At 38.6% G+C, this 27,378-nt stretch overlaps 2 protein-coding genes and 1 long non-coding RNA gene across 7 annotated transcripts in view; 1 reads left to right on the top strand and 2 right to left on the bottom strand.

Annotated features, from left to right (window-relative positions):
- ANKIB1 (ankyrin repeat and IBR domain containing 1) overlaps positions 1-11,410 on the bottom strand; it is a 154,963-nt gene extending 143,553 nt beyond the window's left edge. For 2 of the 3 annotated variants that reach the window (XM_018047437.1, XM_013963123.2), the window contains exon 1: positions 11,111-11,216. The gene's annotated coding sequence lies outside the window, so the exon portion shown is untranslated. Of the gene's footprint in view, positions 1-11,110 lie in introns of all 3 variants that reach the window. The other variant, XM_005678911.3, reaches the window with a different exon arrangement.
- Positions 11,733-27,378, top strand: part of KRIT1 (KRIT1, ankyrin repeat containing) — a 39,926-nt gene continuing 24,280 nt past the window's right edge. The window contains exons 1-8 of one of the 3 annotated variants that reach the window (XM_005678908.3): positions 11,733-12,181; positions 17,883-18,008; positions 19,127-19,286; positions 23,044-23,136; positions 24,289-24,418; positions 25,052-25,295; positions 25,475-25,590; positions 25,803-25,946. In XM_005678908.3, the coding sequence (XP_005678965.1) occupies positions 17,907-18,008; positions 19,127-19,286; positions 23,044-23,136; positions 24,289-24,418; positions 25,052-25,295; positions 25,475-25,590; positions 25,803-25,946 (989 nt within the window). In that variant the 5' untranslated portion in view covers positions 11,733-12,181; positions 17,883-17,906. The remainder of the gene's footprint in view (positions 12,182-17,882; positions 18,009-19,126; positions 19,287-23,043; positions 23,137-24,288; positions 24,419-25,051; positions 25,296-25,474; positions 25,591-25,802; positions 25,947-27,378) is intronic. The other 2 variants (XM_005678909.3, XM_013963122.2) reach the window with 2 other exon arrangements.
- LOC106502010 overlaps positions 25,604-27,378 on the bottom strand; it is a 30,224-nt gene continuing 28,449 nt past the window's right edge. The window contains exon 3 of the long non-coding RNA XR_001917996.1: positions 25,604-25,844. This is a non-coding gene — a long non-coding RNA (uncharacterized LOC106502010). The remainder of the gene's footprint in view (positions 25,845-27,378) is intronic.

Below are 27,378 nucleotides of genomic sequence, written 5' to 3' on the forward strand. Positions count from 1 at the left end.
TCTTCGCATGAGGTGGCCAAAGTACCGGAGCTTCAGCTTCAGCATCATTCCTTCCAAAGAAATCCCAGGGCTGATCTCCTTCAGAATGGACTGGTTGGATCTCCTTACAGTCCAAGGGACCCTCGAGTCTTCTCCAACACCACAGTTCAAACGCATCAATTCTTCGGCGCTCAGCCTTCTTCACAGTCCAACTCTCACATCCATACATGACCACAGGAAAAACCATAGCCTTGACTAGACGGACCTTAGTCGGCAAAGTAATGTCTCTGCTTTTGAATATACTATCTAGGTTGGTCATAACTTTTCTTCCAAGGAGTAAGTGTTTTTTAATTTCATGGCTGCAGTCACCATCTGCAGTGATTTTGGAGCCCCAAAATTAAAGTCTGACACTGTTTCCCCATCTATTTCCCATGAAGTGATGGGACCAGGTGCCATGATCTTCATTTTCTGAATGTTGAGCTTTAAGCCAACTGTTTCACTCTCCTCTTTCACTTTCATCAAGAGCCTTTTTAGCACCTCTTCACTTTCTGCCATAAGGGTGGTGTCATCTCTATATCTGAGGTTATTGATATTTCTTCCGAAAGTCTTGATTCCAGCTTGTGTTTCTTCCAGTCCAGCATTTCTCATGATGTACTCTGCATGTAAGTTAAATAAGCAGGGTGACAATATACAGCCTTGATGTACTTCTTTTCCTATTTGGAATCAGTCTGTTGTTCCATGTCCAGTTCTAACTGTTGCTTCCTGACCTGCATACAGATTTCTCAAGAGGCAGGTCAGGTGGTCTGGTATTCCCATCTCTTTCAGAATTTTATAGTTATATATTTCATCACATATATGTATGTTTGTAAATCTTGGAAATATGCTTATAAATTAACTAATGAAATACTGAGCTATGCAAAGTAGTCAGTATGCTGGCTGAGAATGCTGAGCACTGAGGGCGTGTCAGGAAGGCCAACACAGGTGTGGGCCAGAGGTGTGGATAACATGGTGTTGTTGCAGACAGGGAGCTGCACAGTTCTGTGGGCCCAGTGAGGGCCTGTGGATCCACAGCCAACAGGCTCAGCAGTCAACGATGCAGGGTGTGGTAGGGAGAGATATAGGGAGATGATGGTCTGCATTCGGTATGACCTAAATCAAATCTCTTATGATTATACAGTGGAAGTGAGAAATAGATTTAAGGGTCTAGATCTGATAGATAGAGTGCCTGATGAACTGTGGAATGAGGTTCGTGACACTGTACAGGAGACAGGGATCAAGACCATCCCCATGGAAAAGAAATGCAATAAAGCAAAATGGCTGTCTGGGGAGGCCTTACAAATAGCTGTGAAAAGAAGAGAGCCGAAAAGCAAAGGAGAAAAGGAAAGATATAAGCATCTGAATGCAGAGTTCCAACGAATAGCAAAAAGAGATAAGAAAGCCGTCTTCAGCGATCAATGCAAAGAAATAGAGGAAAACAACAGAATGGGAAAGACTAGAGATCTCTTCAAGAAAATTAAAGATACCAAGGGAATATTTCATGCAACGATGGGCTCGATAAAGGACAGAAATGGGCTGGACCTAACAGAAGCGGAAGATTATTAAGAAGAGGTGGCAAGAATACACAGAAGAACTGTACAAAAAAGATCTTCATGACCCAGATAATCATGATGATGTGACCACTCATCTAGAGCCAGACATCCTGGAATGTGAAGTCAAGTGGGCCTTAGAAAGCATCACTACGAACAAAGCTAGTGGAGGTGATGGAATTCCAGTTGAGCTGTTTCAAATCCTGAAAGATGATGCTGTGAAAGTGCTGCACTCGATATGCCAGCAAGTTTGGAAAACTCAGCAGTGGCCACAGGACTGGAAAAGGTCCGTTTTCATTCCAATTCCAAAGAAAGGCAATGCCAAAGGATGCTCAAACTACCGCACAATTGCACTCATCTCACAGGCTAGCAAAGTAATGCTCAAAATTCTCAAAGCCAGACTTCAGCAATACGTGAACCTCTCTGATGCTCAAGCTGGTTTTAGAAAAGGCAGAGGAACCAGAGATCAAATTGCCAACATCCACTGGATCATCGAAAAAGCAAGAGGGTTCCAGAAAAACATCTATTTCTGCTTTATTGACTATGCCAAAGCCTTTGACTGTGTGGATCACAATAAAGTGTGGAAAATTCTGAAAGAGATGGGAATACCAGACCACCTGACCTGCCTCTTGAGAAATCTGTATGCAGGTCAGGAAGCAACAGTTAGAACTGGACATGGAACAACAGACTGGTTCCAAAGAGGAAAAGGAGTACGTCAAGGCTGTATACTGTCACCCAGCTTACTTAACTTAAATGCAGAGTACATCATGAGAAACGCTGGACTGGAAGAAACACAAGCTGGAATCATGATTGCTGGGAGAAATATCAATAACCTCAGATATGCAGATGATACCACCCTTATGGCAGAAAGTGAAGAGGAGCTAAAAAGGCTCTTGATGAAAGTAAAAGAGGAGAGTAAAACAGTTGGCTTAAAGCTCAACATTCAGAAAATGAAGATCATGGCGTCTGGTCCCATCACCTCATAGGAAATAAATTGGGAAACAGTGTCAGACTTTAATTTTGGGGCTCCAGATCACTGTAGATGGTGACTGCAGCCATGAAATTAAAAAACGCTTACTCCTTGGAAGAAAATTTATGACCAACCTAGATAGTATATTCAAAAGCAGAGACATTACTTTGCCGACTAAGGTCCGTCTAGTCAAGGCTATGGTTTTTGCAGTGGTCATGTATGGATGTGAGAGTTGGACTGTGAAGAAGGCTGAGCGCCGAAGAATTGATCCGTTTGAACTGTGGTGTTGGAGGAGACTCAAGGGTCCCTTGGACTGTAAGGAGATCCAACCAGTCCATTCTGAAGGAGATCAGCCCTGGGATTTCTTTGGAAGGAATGATGCTGAAGCTGAAGCTCCAGTACTTTGGCCACCTCATGCGAAGAGTTGACCCATTGGAAAAGACTCTGATGCTGGGAGGGATTGGGGGCAGGAGGAGAAGGGGACGACCAAGGATGAGATGGCTGGATGGCATCACGGACTCGATGGACGTGAGTCTGAGTGAACTCCGGGAGTTGGTGATGGACAGGGAGGCCTGGCGTGCTGTGATTCATGGGGTCGCAAAGAGTCGGACACGACTGAGCGACTGGACTGAACTGAACTGAACTGATGGTCTGCATGACTGAGAGAATGGAAACAAAACAATTGGACAAATGATAACTATAATGAGGTTAATGTGAAGCCAAGGTTCTTACCACCAGAGAAGGCATTATGAACATGGAAAGGGCAAAGACTAAAAGAACCTTGGGATACCGGATTGGAATTGGAAGTATACAAACAAACTCCTGGTTTTATAGCATATGTACACAGGTACAGAAATAATGATGGCTGTATATGAGTGTATTATATATGTAAACACATGTATATAATCCATACTCACATATTTCCTAGTTCCTATCAGCAATGACACCCCAGTGGCAATGAGCAAACTAAGTCTCTAAACTTTTGTTTTTAAAAACCATCTTCTACATAAACAAAAATACCAAATTAGGCTCCTTGGAGAAACGGCTGACTCCAGGGCTAGGCCAGGCAAAGTACAATACGAATCAGGAACAAACAGCATGTGCCAGAAGTGCACAAAGAATGAGACGGTGCCTGATAAGTTGGCACGGGAGCCAGCTTGTAGGGGAGCCCACTGGCCAAACCAGGGACAACTGAGACAGCAAAAGAAAGAATAAGTAACAAATCACACACACTAAAATCAAAACCCAGGAGTCCTCACTGATTTAGTAAACTCATAAACAGAGGAGAAAGCAAAGTTCTACCTTAAAATACCAACTAATACACGTAAAAGGACTAACAGAAACAGAGAAATATACAAGCAGTTAATTCAGGTGGGAGTCATCACTGATACCCACACCAAGGCTAGTGAGTAGAGGTTTGATGAGTCAAGATGTGTAATTTTGGAATACCTCTTCACACATACACTGATCAAATACAAAAGGACACCAATATGATCAAGGTGTTTATCACCAGCAGTAGCGTGATTTGACATCATATGCCTGTGGGTGCAACACACCAGGAATGGCACAGCCCCACTTCTGTGGTATTCCTGCTAAAAATGTCGGACTTGATTGGAGTCACGAGGAAATGGCACATGGACCTAGGTTAAGGGTCATCCTAAAGAACAGAGGGTCTGTACTTCCCAAAACTGTCAAAGACATGAAAGAAAGGGGGAAAAGGAAGCTGAACAAGTCTGTAAAAACAAGACAACTAAATACAAAATGTATTCATGGATACGATCCTAGACCAGAAAAGAAACAGATATTGTTGGGAGAGTCAATGAAATATGAATAGGTTGGTAGGATAGTATCAATGCCTATTTTCTGATTTGTAGGGTTACATAAGAGAGTGCTTTGTTTTTGAGAAATAGACACTGTAGTATTTATGGGCAATGGAACACCATGTCTACAGCTTGCTCTGAAAGTTTCAAAAAAAAAGACTGTGATGATGGGTATATATATACATATATACATTTATATATATAAATATACATATATACATACATATATACATTTATACACACATACACAAACATGTATGTAACATACATATAAAGAAATAGAACAAGCAATGGAAGAAATACAGTAAAATATTAACAATGGTGAAATCCGAATGAAGGAGATATAGGAGTTCTTTGTACTGTTCTGGTATCTTTTCTGTTAAATCTGAAATTATTTCAAAATAGTTTTTTTTAATGTGATTATCAATATGTGATACAGAACATCTGGTGTTACAGCAAATGATAAGCAGCTGTTGTCTGAAGCTAGGAGACAGAATGAAAACGTTGCCTTAATATGTATATTTCATTCTTTCCTTTCCAATACCCAGAGGGGAAACATGAATAGGAGGGCAATGTTTTTATGCATTTGGCATAAAGGCATCTCAATGTTCTGTTTTTGAATTTTATTTATTTTGGCTGTGCTGGGTCTCCGCTGCTGTGCGGGTTTTTTAGTTGCAGCGAGAGGGGGCTGTTCTCTCGCTGTGGGATGTGGGCTTCTCACTGCAGCGGCTTCTTTTATTGTGGCGCACAGGCTTAGTTGCCTGTGGCATGTGGGACCTTCCTGGACCAGGGATTGAACCCATGCCCCCTGCATTAGCAGGCAGACTCTTAACCGCTGAACCACCAGGGAAGTCTCATTTCAAGGTTTTTAAGTAAACTCTCTTATCTCTTCATGGATTTTAGGTAGGCGTTTTGAAGTTCCTTAATAAAAGGAATTCTGACTTTATTCATCTGTGTGGTCCCAGTACCTAACACATTAATGATTTTGTCAGTTATGCCTTGAATACAAATTCTACCCCCGGTATTATTCTGATCAGAAAATACAGTGATCTAAGTACCAAGAATTCTACCACACTGAATTCTATGTCAAGCTAAAATATATACATATATATTAGACTGACGATTGAAAAATATCAAGGATTATCTTTCTTAGGAACTTGGAAGATTATATGCTCTACATTCCTAAAAACAAGAATGTATAATCAGAAGCAAAAGGCCTTAGTCTAAAGAATGGCTAACTGTTGACAGTTTTGGGTTTAAAAAAAAAGGGGGGGACCCACAAAACCCCAAAAAACAGAATACAAATGAAACTTGGTCTAAAGACCTGACACTGGTTGATCATCTTTTAAAAAGTCTAAGAGAGTCTGAAAAATAATTAGATTGAACTATATCAAAGTGCTGATAAAGTACATATCCTCCCAATAGACAAGTTAAGATCATGTCTAAATCAGAAGGAATACATTTTCATTGCAGAAACCAAAACTCTTCAAGGCATCAAAGAACTGTTAAAACTAAACTCAAAATGTTTAAAAGCTGAATAGATTTTATATTGCTGGATACTCTCTCCTTCATGGAGAATACAAATATTTTTAGTACATTTCCTAGGCTCTTGGTCCCACTGATTAACTAGAAGGGAAAAAGTTACATATGCCTGAAAATCTATGTTACAGTTAACCATAACGAACTTCAGAACTGCCTTTTCAAAGGTTTAAACAACTGAAAACTACCTTTTGATACTATACAATTCATCTGTTCCAGTAAATAAAAGATACTAATACCTTATGAAATTAGAATCTTTCATTCAAAGTATTATTAACCTGACCTGACCAAGGGGTGAAAGACTTATACACTGAGAAGTATAAAACACTAATAAAGGAAACTGAAGATGAGTCAAAGAAATAGAAAAATATCCCATGCTCTTGAATTGGAAGAATTAATATTGTTAAAATGGCCATACCACCCAAAGCAATCCACAGGTTTAATGTGATCCTTATTAAATTACCCATGTCATTTTCCACAGAACTAAAATGTGTAAATCCTAAAATTCATACAGAACCATGAAAGGCCCAGAATTGCCAAAGCAATCCTGAAGAAAAAGAACAAAGCAAGAAGCATAACCCTCTCAAGATTCCAACAATACTACAAAGCTACAGTAATCAAAACAGCATGGTATTGGCACAAAAACAGACATACAGATCAATGGAACAGAACAAAGAGCCCAGAAATAAACCCACACATCTACAGTCATTAATCCTCGACAAAACAGGCAAGAATATACAATGAGAAAAAGACAACTCTTCATCAAGTGATGTTAGGAAAGCTGGACAGCCACATGTAAAGAGAACACATCCTCTCATCATACACAAAAATAAATTCAAAATGGCTTAAAGACTTAAACATTAGACATGACACCATAAAACTCTTAAAAGAGAACATAGGCAAAATATTCCAACATAAATCATATCAATGTCTTCTTTGGTCAACCTCCAAAGGCAACAGAAATTAAAAACAAAAATAAACAAATAGACCCTAACCAAACTTGCAAGTTTTTGCAAAGTAAAGGAAACCACTGAAAAAGAAAATAATGAAAAGACAACCTACATAACAGGAGAAAATATTTGCAAAATGATGCAACTGACAATTAATTTTCAAAAAATACAAACAGCTCTTACAAGTAAAAAACAAAACAAACAGCCCAATCCAAAACTGGGCAGAAGATCTAGACATTTCTCCAAAGAAGAAATACAGATGGTCAATAGGCACATAAAAAGATGCTCAACACCTCTAATTATTAGAGAAATACAAATCAAAACTACAATGAGTTATCACCTCACACCAGTAAGAACAGCCATCACTAAAAAGTCTACAAATAACAAATGCTATAGAAGGTGTGGAGAAAAGGGAACCCTCCTACACTACTGGTGGGAATTTAAGTTGTTGCAGCCACTGTGGAAAATGTACGGAGGTTCCTCAGAAAACTAAAAACAGAATTACCATATGGATCCAGCAATCCCACTCTTGGGCATATATCTGGACAAATCTATAATTCAAAAAGATACATGCACCCACCACCCCCATGTTCAAAGCAGCACAATTTACAACAGCCGAGACACGGAAGCAGCCTAAATGTCCACTGATTGATGAATAAAGATGTGGTACACATATACAATGGAATGCCACTCAGCTATATAAAAAAAAGAATGAAAAAATGCAGCAGCATTTTTGCGGCATTTGCAGCAATACAGATGCAACTAGAGATTATCACACTAAGTGAAGTAAATAAGAAAGAGAAAGACAAATACCACACGATATCACTCGTATGTGGAATCCAAACTATGACACAAATGAACCTGTCTATGAAACAGAAACACAGACAAAGAGAAGAGGCTGGTGCTTGCCACGGGGAGGGGACTGGCAGAGGAATGCGGCTGGGGTTAGCAGATACAAGCTTTCATCTACACAATAGGTAAACAGCATGATCCTACTGTACATCACAGAGAACTATATTCAATATTCTATGACAAACCATAATGGAAACGAGTATTTTTAAAAGAATGTATATATATATATCTATAACTGAATCACATGGTCATACAGCAGTAATTAACACATTGCAAATCAACTTTACTTCAACTTTAAAAATTGTTTTATCTACAGGAAAAAAATTAAATGGTTATAACTATATAAAAAGTTTATACATAACTATATAACAAGGACTTCCCTTGTGGCTCAGCCGGTAAAGAATCTGCCTGCAATGCAGGAGACATGGGTTCAATCCCTGGATTGGGAAGCTCTCCTGAAGAAGGGAAAAGCTACCCATTCCAGTATTCTGGCCTGGAGAATTACATGGGCTATATACTATATAGTCCATGGAGTTGCAAAAAGTCAGACATCATTGAGTGACTTTCACTTTCAACTATATTACAAGTCTTTTCCCTTAATGTCAAATCTTTTCTAGTGTATAACAAATAAAACAATATTCAGCATTACTATAAACCAGAATCTGTGTGGTTTTTAAATGGAGATAAAGTGTTTCTTAGGGAAGTAATAAGAATCAAATGAAATAATGTAATAACTAAATACATGGTGGTCAGTGTGAATTAAACACTCAATAAATGGCCTTTACTGTGTTAATTCTCATAGAAAGGAAGTCAAACAATCCTGAAATATGGTCAAGTGACTTAAAAAAGTATTAGAGATGTCTGTAAAGGCATATGGATAAAGTCAGAGTTAAATATACAGAATGGCAAATTCAATAAGGAAAGGAATCTTAATTTACTTATCCTTGGAGTCTCAGAATCTAACACAGAGCCTGGTACACAGAGTAAGCATTTAATAAAGGTTACTGAAATGAAGTGAATATGAAAGTTAGTTATCTGAAAAAAAAAAAAAAAAAAAAAGAGGTAATCTGAGGTTGTCTGAAAAATAAAGAATCCCCAAATTACCAATACTATTGTCTGAGTAAATCACACTTTGAGAAAGAAAACAAAATACCTAAGCATTTTAAGACCATGCACAGAAACTCCTCTCAGACTGGTCTTTTTAACAACGATGGAGTCACTCTCAAATATGTTTTGGCAAATGTGTCATACATAAAGTTCAATATTATAAATATTTTTAAATTTCATCTAATTAACTATGCATCCCCAAATGGGGAAAAGTACCCAAAGCACTGAGGAATCTTTCCTAACTTCCATTGAAGGAGAATCAGATAAACTTAAATCATGGTTTTTCCATCTATTTATATATGAAAATTAGTTTAAGCTTTTACCTACAAGTCAGTTGTAAATACACATATTTCACTTTCACAAGTTCAAATGCACACCCCAGAGAAGGAAACAAAAAAACCCCCAACTCTCTCAAAAGTAGGTAGTGCCCCTATAGGAGTATAAAAACAAAATTTCTCTCCCATGTCTCAGCAGCCACCTGTTACAGCCCACACTTATGGCACAGGCAGCATGGTTCGGGAACACTTTCACATTGAAAACTCAAAATTCCCAGTGCAATGGATGAGGGAAAAAGCATAATGTGGAAATACAGCCCTATCTTCTCCACTCTAAGTCCAGAGGTAATAGAGGTCAATAGACTTTTTTAAAAAAGATTTAAAGTTATTTCCCATTTTACTAAAGTAAAAACCACATCCTTAATAATACATTTGACTCTGTGCGGTGCTTGGCTTCTGAAACATGCCAGGAAAGTACATTTCCAGAGAGACAGCTGGAGCTACATCTCTTAAGCCTACTTCAAACTAAAATCTGTGAACAGTGTGCAGTTACAAATCAAGTAATAGCCTCAAATCAACTGCTGGGAGGTTCTGAGAACAAACAAACAAAAAATCACTGTTAAATACCTTTACCTTTCTGAACAAAATGACAATGTTTTCAGAAAAAAAAAAAAAGAAAAAAACCACACACCAAAACTACCAGTCTATATTAGAGAATTAATTTAAAGAATAGTAACAGAGAGCCTGCAATACACAGAGGAAAATCATTCTTAAATTATCTTTTGCTTTCTACAATGCCTTGAAAAGTATAAACTACATGAAGTCGCCTAATAACTATTGTCCAGACACTGACAGGGTTACAGTTATTCTTAAGGCTAATTTCTGGAAAGTTCTGCAGTGGCAATTTAAAAAGAGCAAACCAAATTTTAACGAGGAAAAAAATGCTTAGTTCAAAATCTGTAAATACACGTTGACGGTATTTACGGTTAATTCTTTTTTTTCTTTAAACTAAGAAACAGGAAGGTGACAGGCACAATGGTGTGTAACATCCGTAGGTGGTTGAGCCAAACCAAATTCAAAAAGATCTCTGTGGAATTAAGGATTTCAAATAACATCTTGACAAATATAATATGACGTGATCAAAAATCACTTTAGCTACTTTTTTCCTTTACTAAGAAAACAAAACCTTCCAGTACAAAGGCTTTCACATCACACACACTTTAAGAATTAAATGTAAATCCAAAACACTAAAATTATCAAAAGCTAACCAAAACACATTTGAAAATATGAGACTTCCGTTTTTTATACTGATTTCTCAGAGCTACTAGTAAATCTCCCCTGGAACAGGTCTTCATTTCAATACAAGATTGTTCAATATGCCACTTCGTGTGAATACAGCTTGTGAGACTAATTCTCCAAACCTCCTCCGGAGATGCTTAATTACAGCTCTAATTCCAATTTCCTGCGACTCAAACAGTCACATACAGAAAACAGCTTATATATACAGGAGAGGAGAGGAATGGAGGTCCAGGGGAGCGGCCCGTTTTTGTGTGGTGGCAGAAGCTGCAAAAATAAAGGTTCACTGGAGCTATTATCCCCACCCATCATAGCCCTCCAGAACGCTTTCATCCATCCACCCGCTCCAGACTCTCGAGCTCTCCAGAACGGACGAACCCGTGGCTTTCCACGTCTCAGAGGATGGGCGGGGGAGGCTGTGAGGTCCGGGGTACACACAGAAAAAGAGGGAGGGCACAGATCCTTTGAGGACGGAGGGACAAGGAGATGCATCCAGATGAGGCTGGGACGCGCCACGGAGACACCGAGGCTTGCAAATTCGCTGACAGAAAAGCTCATATGAGGCAGACAGAGGATGTTGCCTGTTCAGAGACGGGAACAGACAATCCTCCAGAAGAGAAGGGAGATGGCATCTGTAAGAGTCCCGGGAGGGCGTGAACTAGGTAGCGCTGAACTCGGAGCTCAGAATGGGTAGAAACCGCCTCAAAAAGACCCGCACGGCGAGGATGAGACTTACGGTTCCTTCCCGGGCTGAGGGTAGGGGTCGGGTGGACCCTGCAGCTCTGCCACCGCCGTGGCGCCCCTGTCTCTCCCGCCGAGCCGGTGACCTCAGGTACTCTCTGCGCCCCACCCACCCGGGGGGACGCCCCTTCTCCGAGTGCGCCCCCTCCTCGCCGGCTCGGACGCGCCCGCCTGGCAGAGACTGCTGGGGCCGCGAGTGCGCACTGGAGGGCCGCGGGGACGCAGCGGGAGCTGGAGGCGCCTGCGGCGAGGCTCAGACTGGGCGGGCGCCCCCCATCCCTCTCCGGCCGCCGCGCCGCCTTACTCGGGGGAGGGGAAGAGGGGGCGGTGGCTCTCGCCTCCGCCTCGCGGTCAAGTCCTGCTCAGGCTCCAGCCTGGAGCGCGCGCACGCGCGCAGCACGGGCCGTCCTCCTCCCCTCCCCCGCCTCCGGCTCAGCTGCTGGCGCACCCGCAGCCGCCACCACCCTGTCCCCGAGCCGCTAGCCACCAGCCCCAGACAGCCGGCAGCCCCAGCGAGAAGCGGCAGGAACGGCAGCACCTCAGCCGCCGCCCCGGAAGCTCTTCCCCGCCAACCGCGAGGCTTCAAGGGGTGTGAACCCGGAAGCGATTTCCTCGTCCCGGTAGCTGCGGGATGGAAAGCTAAGGCCTTTGAAGACCTGGAATCCCCTAATTTAGCGAGCACGTGAAGTGTGTATGGCGCAGAGCTCAGAGGCGAGCAGAGGCCAGTAAAGAGCTGGTGGACAAGAGGCTCTCCAGTCCCAGAGACCAGATCTCTCGAGTTGCCGGAGTGGCTCGCGGCCGTACTCGCCTGGCGGCTTCAGCTGGCGACCGAGTGTTTTCCTGTCACAGGAAGTTGGGCCTGGCCGCTGGGAAAGCGAAGGGAAGGCGGAATGAGAAAGCTGTGAAGGGCCCCCGCCCCCGCCCCCAGGTGACTGTCCCACCCACTGAGTTGAATGTAGCCGCCCGGGAGGCACTCGGCCCCCAGCACGGGTGAGACGAGGAGGAGGACGATCCAGACTCCAACGGGAGAGACGGAGAGGTGGGAGGCCGAACTGTCTCCATCCAGGCAAGGACTTCATTTCTTATAAGTAGTTACAGAGAAGCCAAAGATAGTTTTTGGGTGGCATCTCTGTGCCAAGAGGCGTGCCCGCCCTCTTCTGGTTAATGGGCGCTGATGGGTGGTGGTGGCTGAGGAAAAACCTCCTAGGAAGTGTTTACTTTTGTCACTTCAGGAAAAGCGATTGACAGCAGCTCGTCCCTCCTCTCTGTCCTTCTCTGCATCTTTGAAGGCTTTTGGCTGTCTTTCTTTGCTTGTTTCTCCGTGGTGTTTTTAGCTTCACCGGAAAATTTTCATCTAGCTGACCTGACTCCGGATTTCACCTCCATTCCCGTTTCACTCATGGAGAGGTTTTTTAAACTATCTCACGCATGGAGAGGTTTTTAAAGTTCAGTTTCCTTGCCAGTGCTTCCTTCAGCATCATGTCTTAACTGTTTTGATGTCCTTATTTATTTGGGGGAAAATGTCAAAAGCTCGAAGATGTTTTCATAACAACAGAAAATCAAATATTTTATGGTCTTTTCGACTTAATCCCATGTTAGTGTATTGGTTATTTTTCCCTTCGAACTGGGTTGTGGAACCACACTAGCCCTTGATATAAAGTATATTTGGATATACTACGGATGAAATCATACTCCTCCAAATAACCTCCTTAAATATACCTAATGTTCACTGTAGGAATTCATTAGTTCCTTCTCTGTTAAGTCAGATTTAATATAATTGCCTTCAAAAGTTATTTGAAGATTATTAAATATCTTACAGAATAGAATGTGACTTAACAGAAAGAAAGTACTTGAAAATTACCAGTGATGCTTTTTGATATTACCTAAAAAGTTGGCTTAAAGCTCAACATTCAGAAAATGAAGATCATGGCATCTGGTCCCATCACTTCATGGGAAATAGATGGGGAACCAGTGGAAACAGTGTCAGACTTTATTTTAAGGGGCTCCAAAATCACTGCAGATGGTGACTGCAGCCATGAAATTAAAAGACGCTTACTCCTTGGAAGGAAAGTTACGACGAACCTAGATAGCATATTCAAAAATAGAGACATCACTTTGCCAGCAAAGGTCTGTCTAGTCAAGGCTGTGGTTTTTCCAGTGGTCATGTATGGATGTGAGAGTTGGACTGTGAAGAAAGCTGAGCACCGAAGAATTGATGCTTTTGAACTGTGGTGTTGGAGAAGACTCTTGCGAGTCCCTTGGACTGCAAGGAGATCCAACCAGTCCATTCTAAAGGAGATCAGTCCTGGGTGTTCTTTGGAAGGAATGATGCTAAAGCTGAAACTCTGAAAAAGACTCTGATGCTGGGAGGGATTGGGGGCAGGAGGAGAAGGGGACAACAGGGGATGAGATGGCTGGATGGCATCACCGACTCGATGGACATGAGTCTGAGTGAACTCCGGGAGTTGGTGATGGACAGGGAGGCCTGGTTGCTACGATTCATGGGGTCACAGAGAGTCGGACACGACTGAGCGACTGAACTGAACTGAACTGAATGTTTGGTAGAACTGGTTGAAAGGACAGGAACAGAGCAAACTAGAAATAGCACCAATGACTGTTTTCTATTCTGCTTTATTATTATTTCCTCTCTTTTTATTACTGTAAGCCAATTTGAGTGGCAAAAGGATGAAATTTTTTGGTCAGCCTATCCTTGGAGGGAAATTCTTACTGATATTTAGTTGCCATCTCTTGTCTCTAATGCTATAATGCTTTAAAATATTAAATCGTTTAATGAGAGTAGAGGAGTGACTGGTAACTTAGCTACTCTGCCTCGGTTCTTTTCTTCTGTAAAATGGAGATAACAATAATAATACCTACGTCATCAGGTTTGGGGAAGAATAAAATGAGTTAATGCATGTAAAGCCCTTAGCACAGTATCTAGGATGTATCATTGTAAGTGGTGGTAATTATTCATATTGTTTTAAAAAGTTGAGAAACTTTGCTTAAGGATGGAGGAGAGGGAATCAGGAACATCCTACAGAGCCCTAAGATAATGTTCCATTTTTTTTGTTTTTAATTCATGAAATACACTTTCTGATCATTGTTGCTAATTTATATTAGCATGTACTTTGCAAACTGGTAAATCATCTTGTCTGGAGTAGGAAATGGCAACCCACTCCAGTATTCTTGCCTGGAGAAGCCCATGGACAGAGGAGCCTGGCGGGCTACAATCAGTGGGGTCTCAGAGTCTGACAGGACTGAGCAGCTGCACACAGAAGTCATGTTGTCAGTTTTGACTTCTGGTAACTAAATTTACAATACCTATATTCATGTACTGTATCTTCTCTTTTTCTGCACTGCAAAAATACTTTGAAAGTTTGTCCATCTGGGGGATTCCGTGGCAGTCCAGTGGTTAATTCAGATTATGCATTCATTGCCTAGGTCCCAGTTTCAATCCCTAGTCAGGGAACTAACATACTGCACGTCTTGTGGCATGGCCTAAATAAATAAATTTATTTCATTAAATTTGGCCATCTGTACTCTATATAGTAAACGTTTCTTATTAACAACATTATTGGCAGTTTGTTCAACAGGACCTGCCCCATGAGGACTACATGGCATCTTCACCCCATTTTTCACCCAGTCATAGTGACAAGAAATGCGCGTATGTTTTCAAATGATGCCTGGTAGGTGTCACGGCCAGTCAGGGCCAATCACGGCCAAATGAGAACCTCTTCACTTATTTGTAAGGCATCATTAGTCAGGCAACATAGTATCACTTATACCTAAGCATTTTCCAAAATAGAATGATTTGTGAACAAAATGCCACATTCTTCCTATTCTTAGTCACTTGAAGGCTTATCTAAAATTCAGTCTAAACACATTACAAACTAGTTATACCTTTTTTCTGTTATTTTTAGCTCAAATTACTTTCTTTGAATCCTTTTGCCTGTGATTCTGCCTTAGCATTTTTGTCTTCATATACTAGTAGCCTTTGTTCTTTTCCTAACTTAAGCCTTTGTTTTCTTCTTTCATGTCACTGGAAGTATGTATATTTCAAATACTCATTTTTTTTTATTGTATCACATTTGTTCATCTTTTAAAAGTTCAGTGTACTGTGCAATACTAAATATTCTAGATAAGTAATAAGTATTAGGAAATAAAGCACTTTGCCAATAGAATTTTTTTTTAACATGAAGTGACCAACAGTTTAATTAATTAGCTTTAAAGTGTGTTTAGAAAACTAAGAATTACTTGATTTCTCATTTTAGATGCTTAATAGAAAAAGGGTTTCTGTAATTGTGTCATATATGTTATACAGTGTTTTTCTTTTGGGGACTGTCAGTATTCAAAGAGGCAGGCATACATTTCAAAACTTATTAGGTTTTGTATCTTGAAGTCATTGTTAATCTGAGGTGAAACTAAGTGCTAAATTGAAATTCTGAGAAGAAAAAAGTCTCATCTTTTTCACTAATAGGAAGTTCTGTTGCATAAGGTAGATTTTAAGACGGTCTTATGAAAAAACTGAACTGAAAAAAATCCCACAAGGTATAGAGTGAGCATGCATGTCTTCAAAATTTTTCACAAAATGAAATGTCTCAAACCTAATGTTTTATTGTAGTTTCTCTGTTATCTATAGTTTGTCTGGATCTAAATTAGTGAAAATTTTTATAACCTAAAAATTTTTATAATTTATAAATCTTATAATTTAAAGTTTTATTAAATAATTTATAGATTAAAATAATTTAAAATTTTTGTACAATAATTTTAATTTTTAAAAAATTGTAGCTAGTGTTTACTTAAAATGTCAGAAGTTACTGAATTTTAAAAGCATTCTTTTTAGGGAAATTTTCTAGTTTTAAGGCAGTGGAAAGGAGTAAATTAAAGATTTTTGGTTATTATGTAAAGAAGTGAATTAAAGATTTTAAAATGACTTTATTTTGCAGTTGAGAAAACAATAAAGTCCTCTATCTCCTCTCAGATGACATTTGAAACCTTTCTTGAAAATGAGCTCTTTTTTTCTGAGAGTTGGAGCAAATAAGGAAATTATTAAATATAAACAGATCATTTTAATGCCTAATGGACTTCTTAAAAAACTGAAGAAGGTTCATCTTACCATGGCCAGGAAAGCAACTCCTTGCTTGATGTTCTTCTCAAAATTTACTGGCATATAAATGAGAGGGAAATTTTTAATAAAATATATTCAGTGCAAATAGATGTATTTTAGTCTGTGTGTTTAGTCGCTCAGTCGTGTCTGACTTTTTGCATCCCCATGAACTGTCACCCACCATGGGTATTCTCCAGGCAAGAGTACTGGAGTGGATTGCCATGCCCTCCTCCATGGGATCTTCCCAACTCGGGGATCGAACCCAGGTTTCCCGCATTGGAAGTGGATTCTTTACCATCTGAGCCACTAGGGAAACCCATGAAAAAGAAAAATTAGTCCACCCATGAAAAGAAAACTTTATAAGAGCACTTAATGAGGAGATGGGACTATTAAACAGCCAAGAAAGTGCTTGAGCTTTAATTACTTGTTGGAAATTGCCCAGTGGAGACTTAAAATTAGTCTGGGGGAAAAGTGTGCATATGTATATGTATGTGTGTGTATGTATATATATATATATTTGCTTCCAAACATATATATACATACATATATACACATATATATGTTTGGAAGCAAATTTTTAAATTATCTACAGAATTGATAATGGAAGTGAAGAATATTTGTAAGTCGATATCAGAAAGCTTTTATCAAATGATTTAATGTTTTTTTTGTCTGTGATAGGCATCTGCAATGAAAATTATAAACTATCCTTTCAGTTCAGTTCAGTCGTGTCTGACTCTTTGAGACCCCATGAATCGCAGCACACTAGGCCTCCCTGTCCATGTCCAACTCCCAGAGTCCACCCAAACCCATGTCCAAGTCGGTGATGCCATCTCATCCTCTGTCGTCCCCTTCTCCTCCTGCCCCCAATCCCTCCCAGCATCAGGGTCTTTTCCAGTGAGTAAACTCTTCGCATGAGGTGGCCAAAGTATTGGAGTTTCAGCTTCAGCATCACTCCTTCCAATGAACACCCAGGGCTGATCTTTAGAATGGACTGGTTGGATCTCCTTGCAGTCCAAGGGACTCTCAAGAGTCTTCTCCAACACCACAGTTTAAAAGCATCAATTCTTTGGCGCTCAGCTTTCTTCACAGTCCAACTCTCACATCCATACATAACCACTGGAGAAACCATAGCCTTGACTAGATGGACCTTTGTTGCCAAAGTAATGTCTCTGCTTTTCAATATGCTATCTAGGTTGGTCATAAACTATCTTTTAGTTTATCAAAATTCTTTATAAAGATTCTAGAAAGAATGTCAATGGCAGCTACCTATTTCTAGCTTCCAAACTTAACAATATGACATTCACTTTTGGAATTTATGAAAACTATTCTGAATCACTATTTCAAGGCATTTTACTTAGTGTTTATAAGACATTTTATAATTGTATCACCTTTTTTACAGGTCTAAAGGCAGATTCTTAATTAAGAATCTGTTAAGACCTATGAAAGTATATATCCCTATTTTTAAAAAAAAGTCTACCTTTAATAGGAAAGGAAACAAAGACTACAAGGTATCTTAAATTATGCATAGAGGTTTACTAGTGGTGAGATGTGATCAATCACCTCTGAGTTGCTTTTTATATAGTACGTATGTTCTAAGACAGAAAAACTAACATTTTGTTAATTGTTCTCATCATGATTATGTCTCCTTTAATCTTTCAAGGGATTTCTTTGTTTTTATAAAGCAATGGGAAATCCAGAAAACATAGAGGATGCATACGTTGCTGTTATTCGGCCGAAGAATGCTGCCAGTCTCAATTCTCGGGAATACAGAGCTAAGTCATATGAAGTGAGCACAGCTGACTAACATTTGGTTTTCTACCAGTGAATGTCATTCTCCATTATCATTTTCATTCACAGTTAAAGTCTTACCATAGCCTGTAAATTCTTATTGATAACCTAGATATTGACAAGCTAGAACTTATGATTGTAGAGCTCTTCCCATCACCATGTCTTTTTTTTCTGCTGCATGTATTTTGACAATTTTTTCTATTCATTGATATCGATAAATTCTTAGATAGTAAAAGTAACTTATTTGAGTTTTGCATATATAATTTATGAGAGTTTGGTTTTTACTAGAGTTTCTGGAATGGCTTGCAAAAAAAATTGCAAAATTCCAGTCTAAATTTTATTCATGGTTATTTTTCAAAACTCGGTTTTTAACAGTTCATTTAAAAATATCTTTACCTTTAATTGTTTTAGGCAATTAAGTTACTTCTCTGAAGTCTTGAGTACATTATTAGTATTAATAAACATGAGTGAGACTCAAAAAAAGAAAAGCCCAAAGCAGATTTTTATCTTTACTATGCAGCAGATTCAAGCATCATAAAATACTTTCTAGTCTAATCTAATTTCAACTAACTTCTCTGTACGCGTGCATAGCCGCTCAGTCCTGTCCAACTCTTTGTGACCCCATGGGCTGGTGACCCCATGGGCTGTAGACCACCAGGCTTCTCTGTCCATGGGATATCCCAGGAAAGAATACTGGATGGGTTTGCCATTCTCTTCTCCAGGGGATCTTCCCGACCCAGGGACTGAACCTGCATCTCTGGGTGTTCTGCTTTAATTGCCTTTTTAAGGTCAGTTATCTGAAACCTATTAAAGGATATTGTAAGGATTCTGAGGAGGCTGCCATTCAGCAGTGCTGTGGCTTACTGGTTCTCAGTCCTGGCTACACTTTAAATCACCTGGGGAAGTTTAAAACTTCCAGTACCATGACCTCACTCCTCTGACATTCCGATTTACTAGGTCTGAGATGAAGCTGCACATTGATACTATTCCGAAAGGGTTCATGTTATTCTAATATGCAGCTAGGCTGAAAGAAAGGTTAAGAAAGATGGCTGGCTATATTTTAGGGCAAGTAAATTTTATTTTAAACATTCTCTTAATGTTGTTTTTCCATCCAAGATTTTGTTGCATGAAGTTCCCATTGAAGGACAGAAAAAAAAGAGAAAGAAGGTTTTGTTGGAAACTAAACTGCAAGGTAACAGTGAAATAACACAAGGCATATTGGATTATGTAGTAGAAACCACCAAACCAATTTCTCCTGCAAACCAGGGTATCAGAGGTAAGAAATTTTTCTCTTTAACACAATTGGTTTTAAATGCTTGTGAACGAAGACATTTTAAAAAATATATTAAAATCAGTTTCTTTTTATGTTCCTTTTCATTGAAAAACTTTTGGAAAAGACTCAAAATTTCTGGGTTTTTTTTAAAGGTGGAACCAAACTCCCTTCAAGAAGTTCCTTGACTATAATGCTTTTTAAGTTTAAAATATTTTTTAAATATTTGAATAGTTTTAAGTAAAAAAAAAATTGAAAAATATTTTTGCAGTTTCTTTTTTTTTAATTGGAGTATAGTTGCTTTACAATGTTGTGTTAGTTTCTGCTGTACAGCAAAGTAAATTAGTTATGTATACACATAAACCCCCTCTTTGTTTGATTTCCTTCCCGTTTCGGTTACTTCAGAGCACTGAGTAGAGTTCCCTGTGCTATGCGGTTGGTTCTCGTTAGTTGCCTGTTTTATACATAGTAGGGTATATATACGTCAGTCCCAGTGTCTGAATGCATCCCACTCTCCCCTTCTTCCCTTTATATCCATACATTTGTTCTCTATCTCTGTGTCTCTATTTCTGCTTTGCGAAGAAGTTCATCTATGACATTTTTCTAGATTTTATATATACGCCTTAATATATAATATTTTTCTCTCTCTGACTTACTTCACTCTGTGTGACTGTCTCTAGGTCCATCCATATCTCTGCATATGGCACAGTTTTGTTGCTTTTTATGGCTGAGTAATATTCCATTGTATGTATGTACCACGTCTTTGCTCATTCCTCTGCTGATGGATTTTTAAGTTGCTTCCATGTCTTGGCTATTGTAAATGGTGCTGCGTTGAACATTAGGAAGCATATATCTTTTTGAATTATGGCTTTCTCCAGATATATGCCCAGGAGTGGGATTGCTGGATCATATGGCAGTTCTAGAAAAATATTTCAATTGTGTTAATGATTTTGTTCAAGAAAGAGAGGAAGCCAGAGTGGCTTGAAAACTAAGAAGAAAACACAAGTTATTTTTGTTAGAAGTATATTTCCCTAGATAAGAATCTTTGAACTACTATTTTTATTTCTCTACTCCAGGACACAGAAAACTATAAACTTCTCTCCGTAACTAAGTAGCAGTTAAGATTCTGTGTATTAGAGCAAGTCATAGAAATTACCAGGTAGCAGAGGTTTTCTTCCCATTTGGTCACAAGAAAATCATTTTCAAAGAGCCAGTTGAACTGTAGAAATATTCACTCTGAAAGGTTCAGGCCCCATTTACAATATAAGATAATCTATAGTTTATGAAACTGATTAAATATCAATGATCAATTTTATCAGCCTGTGCCTCACAAGAAGCAGATAGCAGTTAGAAGTTCTAGAAATTATATATCTCTGTCCAGAATTCAGGCATTATAATTAAAAAGGTAAAGCTAATTTCAGTCAGACAACTGTTGAAAGCAGTTGTTGGTAGTGAAATAAAACGTACCTCTCTGTGCCTAAATTTTTGTTTTTTTACAGCTTATTCAGTTTTTTTTTTCTGTTTGTTCATCTTTATAGCGGATAGTTATATAATTCATCTCTTTTCAGTAAAGAGACTATTTTTGTTGTAAAGGTAAGGCTGAGTCATGTCATTTGATTTGTTGGTTATTTGGGATACTTGTTCCCTAGAGATAAGCTGAACTAAGCCTGTTTCATAACTTCTGAAGGTACCATTTACCATATTTTACCTCCCCAACAGGTAACCTCCTCAATAGGGCCTGAAGAGTTTTTGCAGCTCTGACCATTGTAACTGGAGATTATAAGAAGTTCCTGCATAAACTTACAGGTCTTTGATACACATTCTGAGTCCCACAAAGAGAATCCCCTTTCCCTGATTATCAGATTGACTTTTTAAATAAAGTGATCTAGAAGTTGATCTTAGCTGAAAAAGGGGACTATCCCTGTGGGTGATCGAAAGGCTCCTTTGGATGCCACAAATTTGTCAGCTTTTTCTACCTGTCTTAGACTTCTCTTAGTAATTTGTATTACTATTACTAAATTGTTTTAGTTATCAGAATCTATTCTGAGATCAAATTACTGAGACAAAGTCTGAGCCCAAATCACGTATTTGAGCTGAGATAGAAAAGTCATAATTTGCTGTCAATTAGCGAAACTCTAACACTTGGTTCATTCACCAAGAAAGGGGATAATGTGATATCAGTGTGAACAAAAATGTCCCCTGGGACGGAGGACTGGGTAGTTTTTCTTAGAAGTTACGAGTAGATAGGCACCCTGAAATATGTCTAGCACAATTATGTCTTGTATACTTAGACGGTAGAATGTGCTAATAAATTTTCAGGCAGCTTTTAATAAGAGATATGAAAATAAAGAAGTTTTTAACTAAACAGTTAGAATAATGAACCATACCATACCTGACTATCCTATTCAATTGAGTTTTTCTAAAAGTGTGAAATATTTTTATAGAGAATATGATTTCTTACATAAGCATCACATGAAAATTACAAACGACTTTATAACTGCAGTAGTTTGGTCTTTTTGTGCAATGCTATACGTAGTTTACAAAGCACTGCTACAATTACTTATCCATGAAATTCTTAAATTGATCCTGTGAGCTGGTACACGGTCCTTTTCACATCTGTAAAATGGAAATGCAGACATAGGCACCTAGAAAAATCATATTCCCATTTGTGGAGGACTTAGGACTAGAACAATTTCCCAACTTGTAGTCAGTGCTCTTCTCCTCCCCCGACCCCCCCACCACACCCCCTCACCTGAAATAGATCTTATAGTTGCATATGAAATTGGCAGAGTAGTCAGTTTGGATCAGAACTAGGTTTAGGGAAGCTACAAGGCAGGAAAGATTAAGTGGAACAAGACCTCAAACCAGACAAAAGTAATATTACCTCTGATATTTATTAGAATGTTTTTCTTTATTTAACACTTACATTTTGTACAAGTGTCAATTTTGTAGAAAATTGTTTGGCGGCTGTAGTAATAATAATGGGCCATAATAATTACAAATGTTCACACTAGCATTTTGTGAATGAATGAAGCTGTTTGAACACTTGTAGTATCTACTTGTCCACAGATGGCATCCAGCCAGGCATTCCTACCTGGGTCGAGAACAAGGTTCTGTTTCTGGGGGTGGGGAGATTGGAAGGGTTGATAAAAAACATGACAAAGATAGCCAAAAAATGAAAGGTTTCAGAGTGAAAAACTTTTGGTTATTATTTATTGCCCCCTTGCTGCAAATCAGGAACAACAGACTAAGAATGATGGTTAAAATTCAGAACAATAATTTATAGCCCAATCAGATGTTAATAAAGCCTGAAATTGAGGATGGAGGTTGAATATTAAATAAAGGGCTACTAAACTTTAAAACTCTGTAATTTATATATACTACCCTTCTTGGCCAGCTGAGACTTTAGTGAACTTCTCACCATCTACGTCCTAGCAGAATGAAGACATACATGTCTCTTCACCTTGCAGGATGCTTTGCGGCTCAGCTGCTCTGTCAGCCCTTAGTGGGGCGGGTCTCCTTGCTCTGTATGGGGAGCTTCTCTCCTAATGAGTTAGAACCAGGGATTTGTTGTTAATTGCTACAGAATGATGTACGTTATTATCAGAATTACCAGTTTTTATTAGTGCATATAATAAAATTGACTTTTTATATTTCAGTTCCTCTTAATACTGCCTTTAAAATATTTTTTTTAACTCTGAAGGTAATTTATAAGATTTTAAAAGGCCCATTAATTTTATCTTTACTGACTTAAAATGACTAGGAAAACGAGTGGTCCTGATGAAGACATTTCCTCTGGATGGGGAGAAGGTGGGCAGAGAAGCGGCATTATTTGTTGTTCCATCAGTTGTTAAAGGTAAAGCCTTGAGTTCCGTCTTGTGAATCTTGGTGTACCTTAGGTGCTAAGCTAAAGTCTATGGAGGAACTTAGGAATTTGGATTCATAGTTACTATTGCAATACTGTTGTAAAAATCATATTTTTAATATAATGGAAGATGGAGAAATTTGTTACTTAATGACATTTTGATTCCCAAGTAATATTCAGGCTTCTGGACTAATCATAAAGTTTTTGTTTCTGTTTTTAAAAGTAGAATAAAGAAGTGAGGAAGGAAGCTATAATAAAAACAAAAAGTTTTCAGGTTATAATGAGGGATTTTTCAGACTGTGCTATATAAATAGAATAGAAATAAAAATGTATGTATTTTGGAAAATTAACAGATTATCATCAGAACCTATCTTGTGTTTGGGATAAGAAGGTGTCAGTAATAGTTTTAAAATATTCCACCCAATAATAATGGTAATATTTAAAGAACTTAGATCTAATGTGAAAATTTAGCTTGAGCTTTGACAAGGAATTCATCCTATTATCCTGGAAAAATAGAAAAAATAATCAGCTTCAGTCAGACCTGCAGTCTACTAATTTTTTGTTATGGGCAAACCACTTCTTTAAGCCTCACCTCTTTATCTATAAGATAGGTATCTGCTCCTGCTTGATTCATTGTGCTGGAAGAATCCAATGAGGTATTAGATGTAAAAATCACTTTGGAATCTGTAGAGTACTGGCCTCATGTAAGGTAGTAATCATACTGACGATACATTAATGGCCCATTGTGGGCATCTCATCAGACTGCTGCTACGCAGTACTTAACATATGTTTTATTAGCCAGCTCTGCCATTCCAGATTTCTTTTTCCCAGCCATACTTAGGTTAAATAGTTCAGCATTTTACATGAATATTGGAAATCTTATTATTAATCAGAATTTTACAACATTGTTGAGCAAGAGAAAGGGGAAACAATTTCTGTAGTCCTACAAGATTCTAAATCCTGCATTCACTCAGTTGGACAAGGTCACAGAGCTGGCCAGCCCTTGAATCCAAGTCTTCTAATTACAAGTCTAGAAAAACTTATACTTATCAATTTTTTAAACATACTGTATACGTTTAAATAAAAAACACGCAGTTGTAAGCCTTTTATATGATGGCATAAATCTTCATTTTTCTTTTTCAGATAATACTAAATATACTTATACTCCAGGATGCCCAATTTTTTACTGCTTACAAGATATTATGCGAGTCTGTAGTGAATCCAGCACTCACTTTGCTACACTTACAGCAAGAATGTTAATAGCCTTGGATAAGTAAGAACTGCCATTAAAAATATTTTTTAATAAATCAAATACATATTCATAATAGAAGTTAGCTTTGTGAGATAGAAATACTTTATGGATGAAAATAATAAAATTTATAATATATATATATTATGAAATGGTAAGTTTTTGAAGTATAATATAAAAATTTTAAACCCCAAAATAAGATTGTCCTGATTTGTTTGCAGCATGTTAGTTTTATTCTTCGAAAGTGACAAAGATTGCCCTGGCTTAAGAATTAAGATTCCTTAGTTATAAAATAAGATTTATTATTGATTTACCCTTATTAGTGAACAAGTCATTTAACCTGTCATGCCTTTGTCCTGTAACAGTAGGTCTAATGTCACCTACATCTCAGTGGTTTAAATTTTAAAGTGCTTCATGTTTTTGAAATGGTTTTAATTATTTAGTGTTATATACATTTTTTTGTTATATGCATTAAAAAAAAAGTTTGCTGTATCCAGTAATAAAACTTTTATTTACAGTAAGCTAAATACTTAACTAACACTAATTAAAATTATAAAGATCTGAATGTAGTATTAGAAAGAGTTAGACAGTAGTTTACTTTTTTCATCTTTACTTTAGAACAAATACTTCTACTGCCTCTTCTTTCTATTTTGCCAGGTGGCTAGATGAACGTCACACACAGTCTCACTTTATTCCAGCCTTATTCCGACCTTCTCCTCTTGAGCGGATAAAAACTAATGTTATAAACCCTGCATATGCTACTGAATCAGGTCAGGCAGAAAACTCACTACATATGGGCTACAGTGCACTAGAAATAAAGAGTAAAATGTTAGCCCTAGAGAAAGCAGATACCTGCATTTACAACCCTTTGTTTGGATCAGATCTTCAGTATACAAACCGGGTAAGAATTTTGGCTTTTATTTCAAAAGATATTTCATTTCAAAATATAATTTATTTTTCCTGAGACAAATGCATATATTAGTAATTGCAAACACTGAGATGACGTCGTCACTTAGCTCTGCTTTTATACTTAAGGTCATAAAGCTCTTAAACAGCTTTTGTTATGTTTTCCCTTTCTAGGTAGATAAAGTGGTAATAAATCCATACTTTGGTCTGGGAGCTCCGGACTACTCAAAAATCCAAATCCCCAAACAGGAGCAATGGCAGAGGAGCAGGAGCAGTGTCACTGAAGACAAGTACGACTCCGGTTTCACTTCACTTTGCCTTTAATAGCCTATATGCTAATGTTAAACAATTGGTTTAAATGATATATGCAAATAGTATGCAATGTAATCACTGCGTAAATGGTTCAGTTTACCGTGATGTGTAGCTTTCATAGATGTGTCATATTTGTTTCAGAACAATCTGAATTTCAACAGTGTTGTTTTTGTTTGTTTTTCATGATTAGGGAACGACAGTGGGTAGACGATTTTCCTCTCCATCGAAGTGCCTGTGAAGGAGATTCCGAATTATTAAACCGACTTCTCAATGAAAGATTTTCAGTCAACCAATTAGATAGTGACCACTGGGCACCCATTCATTATGCATGCTGGTAAACAGATTACTTATTCTTTTCTTTTTAGAAAGAATGAGTCTTTAGTTATTAATGTTAGTATTTCTTTTCAAAGCTGTTCTCATTCCAGCCACTTTTTCCTCCACCGTGTTTGTCTGCCTTCTGAACTTTCTCTGTAGGAATCTTTGATTACTATGTGTGTGCCACAGCATCTGCCCCATTTGAAAAGTATCATTAATGTTCTCAGGCATTTCTTAGGTCATGAAGTAGGATGCTACTGCTAAGTCGCTTCAGTCAAGTCCGATTCTGTGCAGCCCCATAGATGGCAGCCCACCAGGCTCCCTCGTCCCTGGGATTCTCCAGGCAAGAACACTGGAGTGGGTTGCCATTTCCTTCTCCAATGCAGGAAAATGAAAAGTGAAAGTGAAGTTGCTCAGTATTGTCTGACTCTGTGCGACCCCATGGACTGCAGCCCACCAGGCTCCTCCGCCCATGGGATTTTCCAGGCAAGAGTACTGGAGTGGGGTGCCATTGCCTTCCCCACATGAAGTAGGATAGCTAATGACAAACAAGTGCCACTGCATGGCAGTTGGTGCCTTATTCACCCTTGCAATGTCTATTGTTTTGTACTGGCGTTGTATTGTGTTTGCTCATCCTTATTATAAAATTTACGTGTGTTAGCTACATATGACTTGACCTGCATCGTGTTAGAAAAGTATTCTTTTAGTTCTTTGGAAAGCTATGGTATCTGGAAAGATCCAAAAGTTTTCATTAGAATTAAAGCCTTTTTTTTTTTTTTTCCGACGAGAAGGATTAGCTCTCAGGAGTGAGGTTAGCTCTCTCCACCAGTTGCCTATGGAGTTGTTGCTCTTGCACTCTTCTCACATAATCATAACTCTTCCCCTCAGCCTGGACTGAGTTCTTAAATTTATGTTCATAGTAGTAGTTAGCCATTTGCTATAGCCTGTCCTCTAGAAAGGATGTAATGAAGTTATTTACCCTTATATATTCTTTATTTATCTTAATTGGAGGCTAATTACTTTACAGTGTTGTGGTGGTTCTTGCCATACATCGACATGAATCAGCCATGGGTGCACATGTGTCCTCCCTCCCAAACCCCCCTCCCGCCTCCCTCCCCACCCCATCCTCTGGGTTGCCCCAGTGCACCAGCTTTGAGTGCCCTGCTTCATGCATTGAACTTGGACTGGTCATCTGTTTCACACATGGTAATATACATGTTTCAGTGCTATTCTCTCAGATCATCCCACCCTCGCCTTCTTCCACAGAGTCCAAAACTCTGTTCTTTATATCTGTGTCTCTTTTGCTGTCTTGCATGTAGAGTTGTCATTATCATCTTTCTAAATTCCATATATGCATTAATACACCACTGTATTGATGTTTTTCTTTCTGACTTACTTCACTCTGTATAATAGGCTCCAGTTTCATCCATCTCATTAGAACTGACTCAAAT

The sequence above is a fragment of the Capra hircus genome, chromosome 4, assembly GCF_001704415.2.
Source record: "Capra hircus breed San Clemente chromosome 4, ASM170441v1, whole genome shotgun sequence".
Classification (NCBI taxonomy): Eukaryota; Metazoa; Chordata; class Mammalia; order Artiodactyla; family Bovidae; genus Capra; species Capra hircus.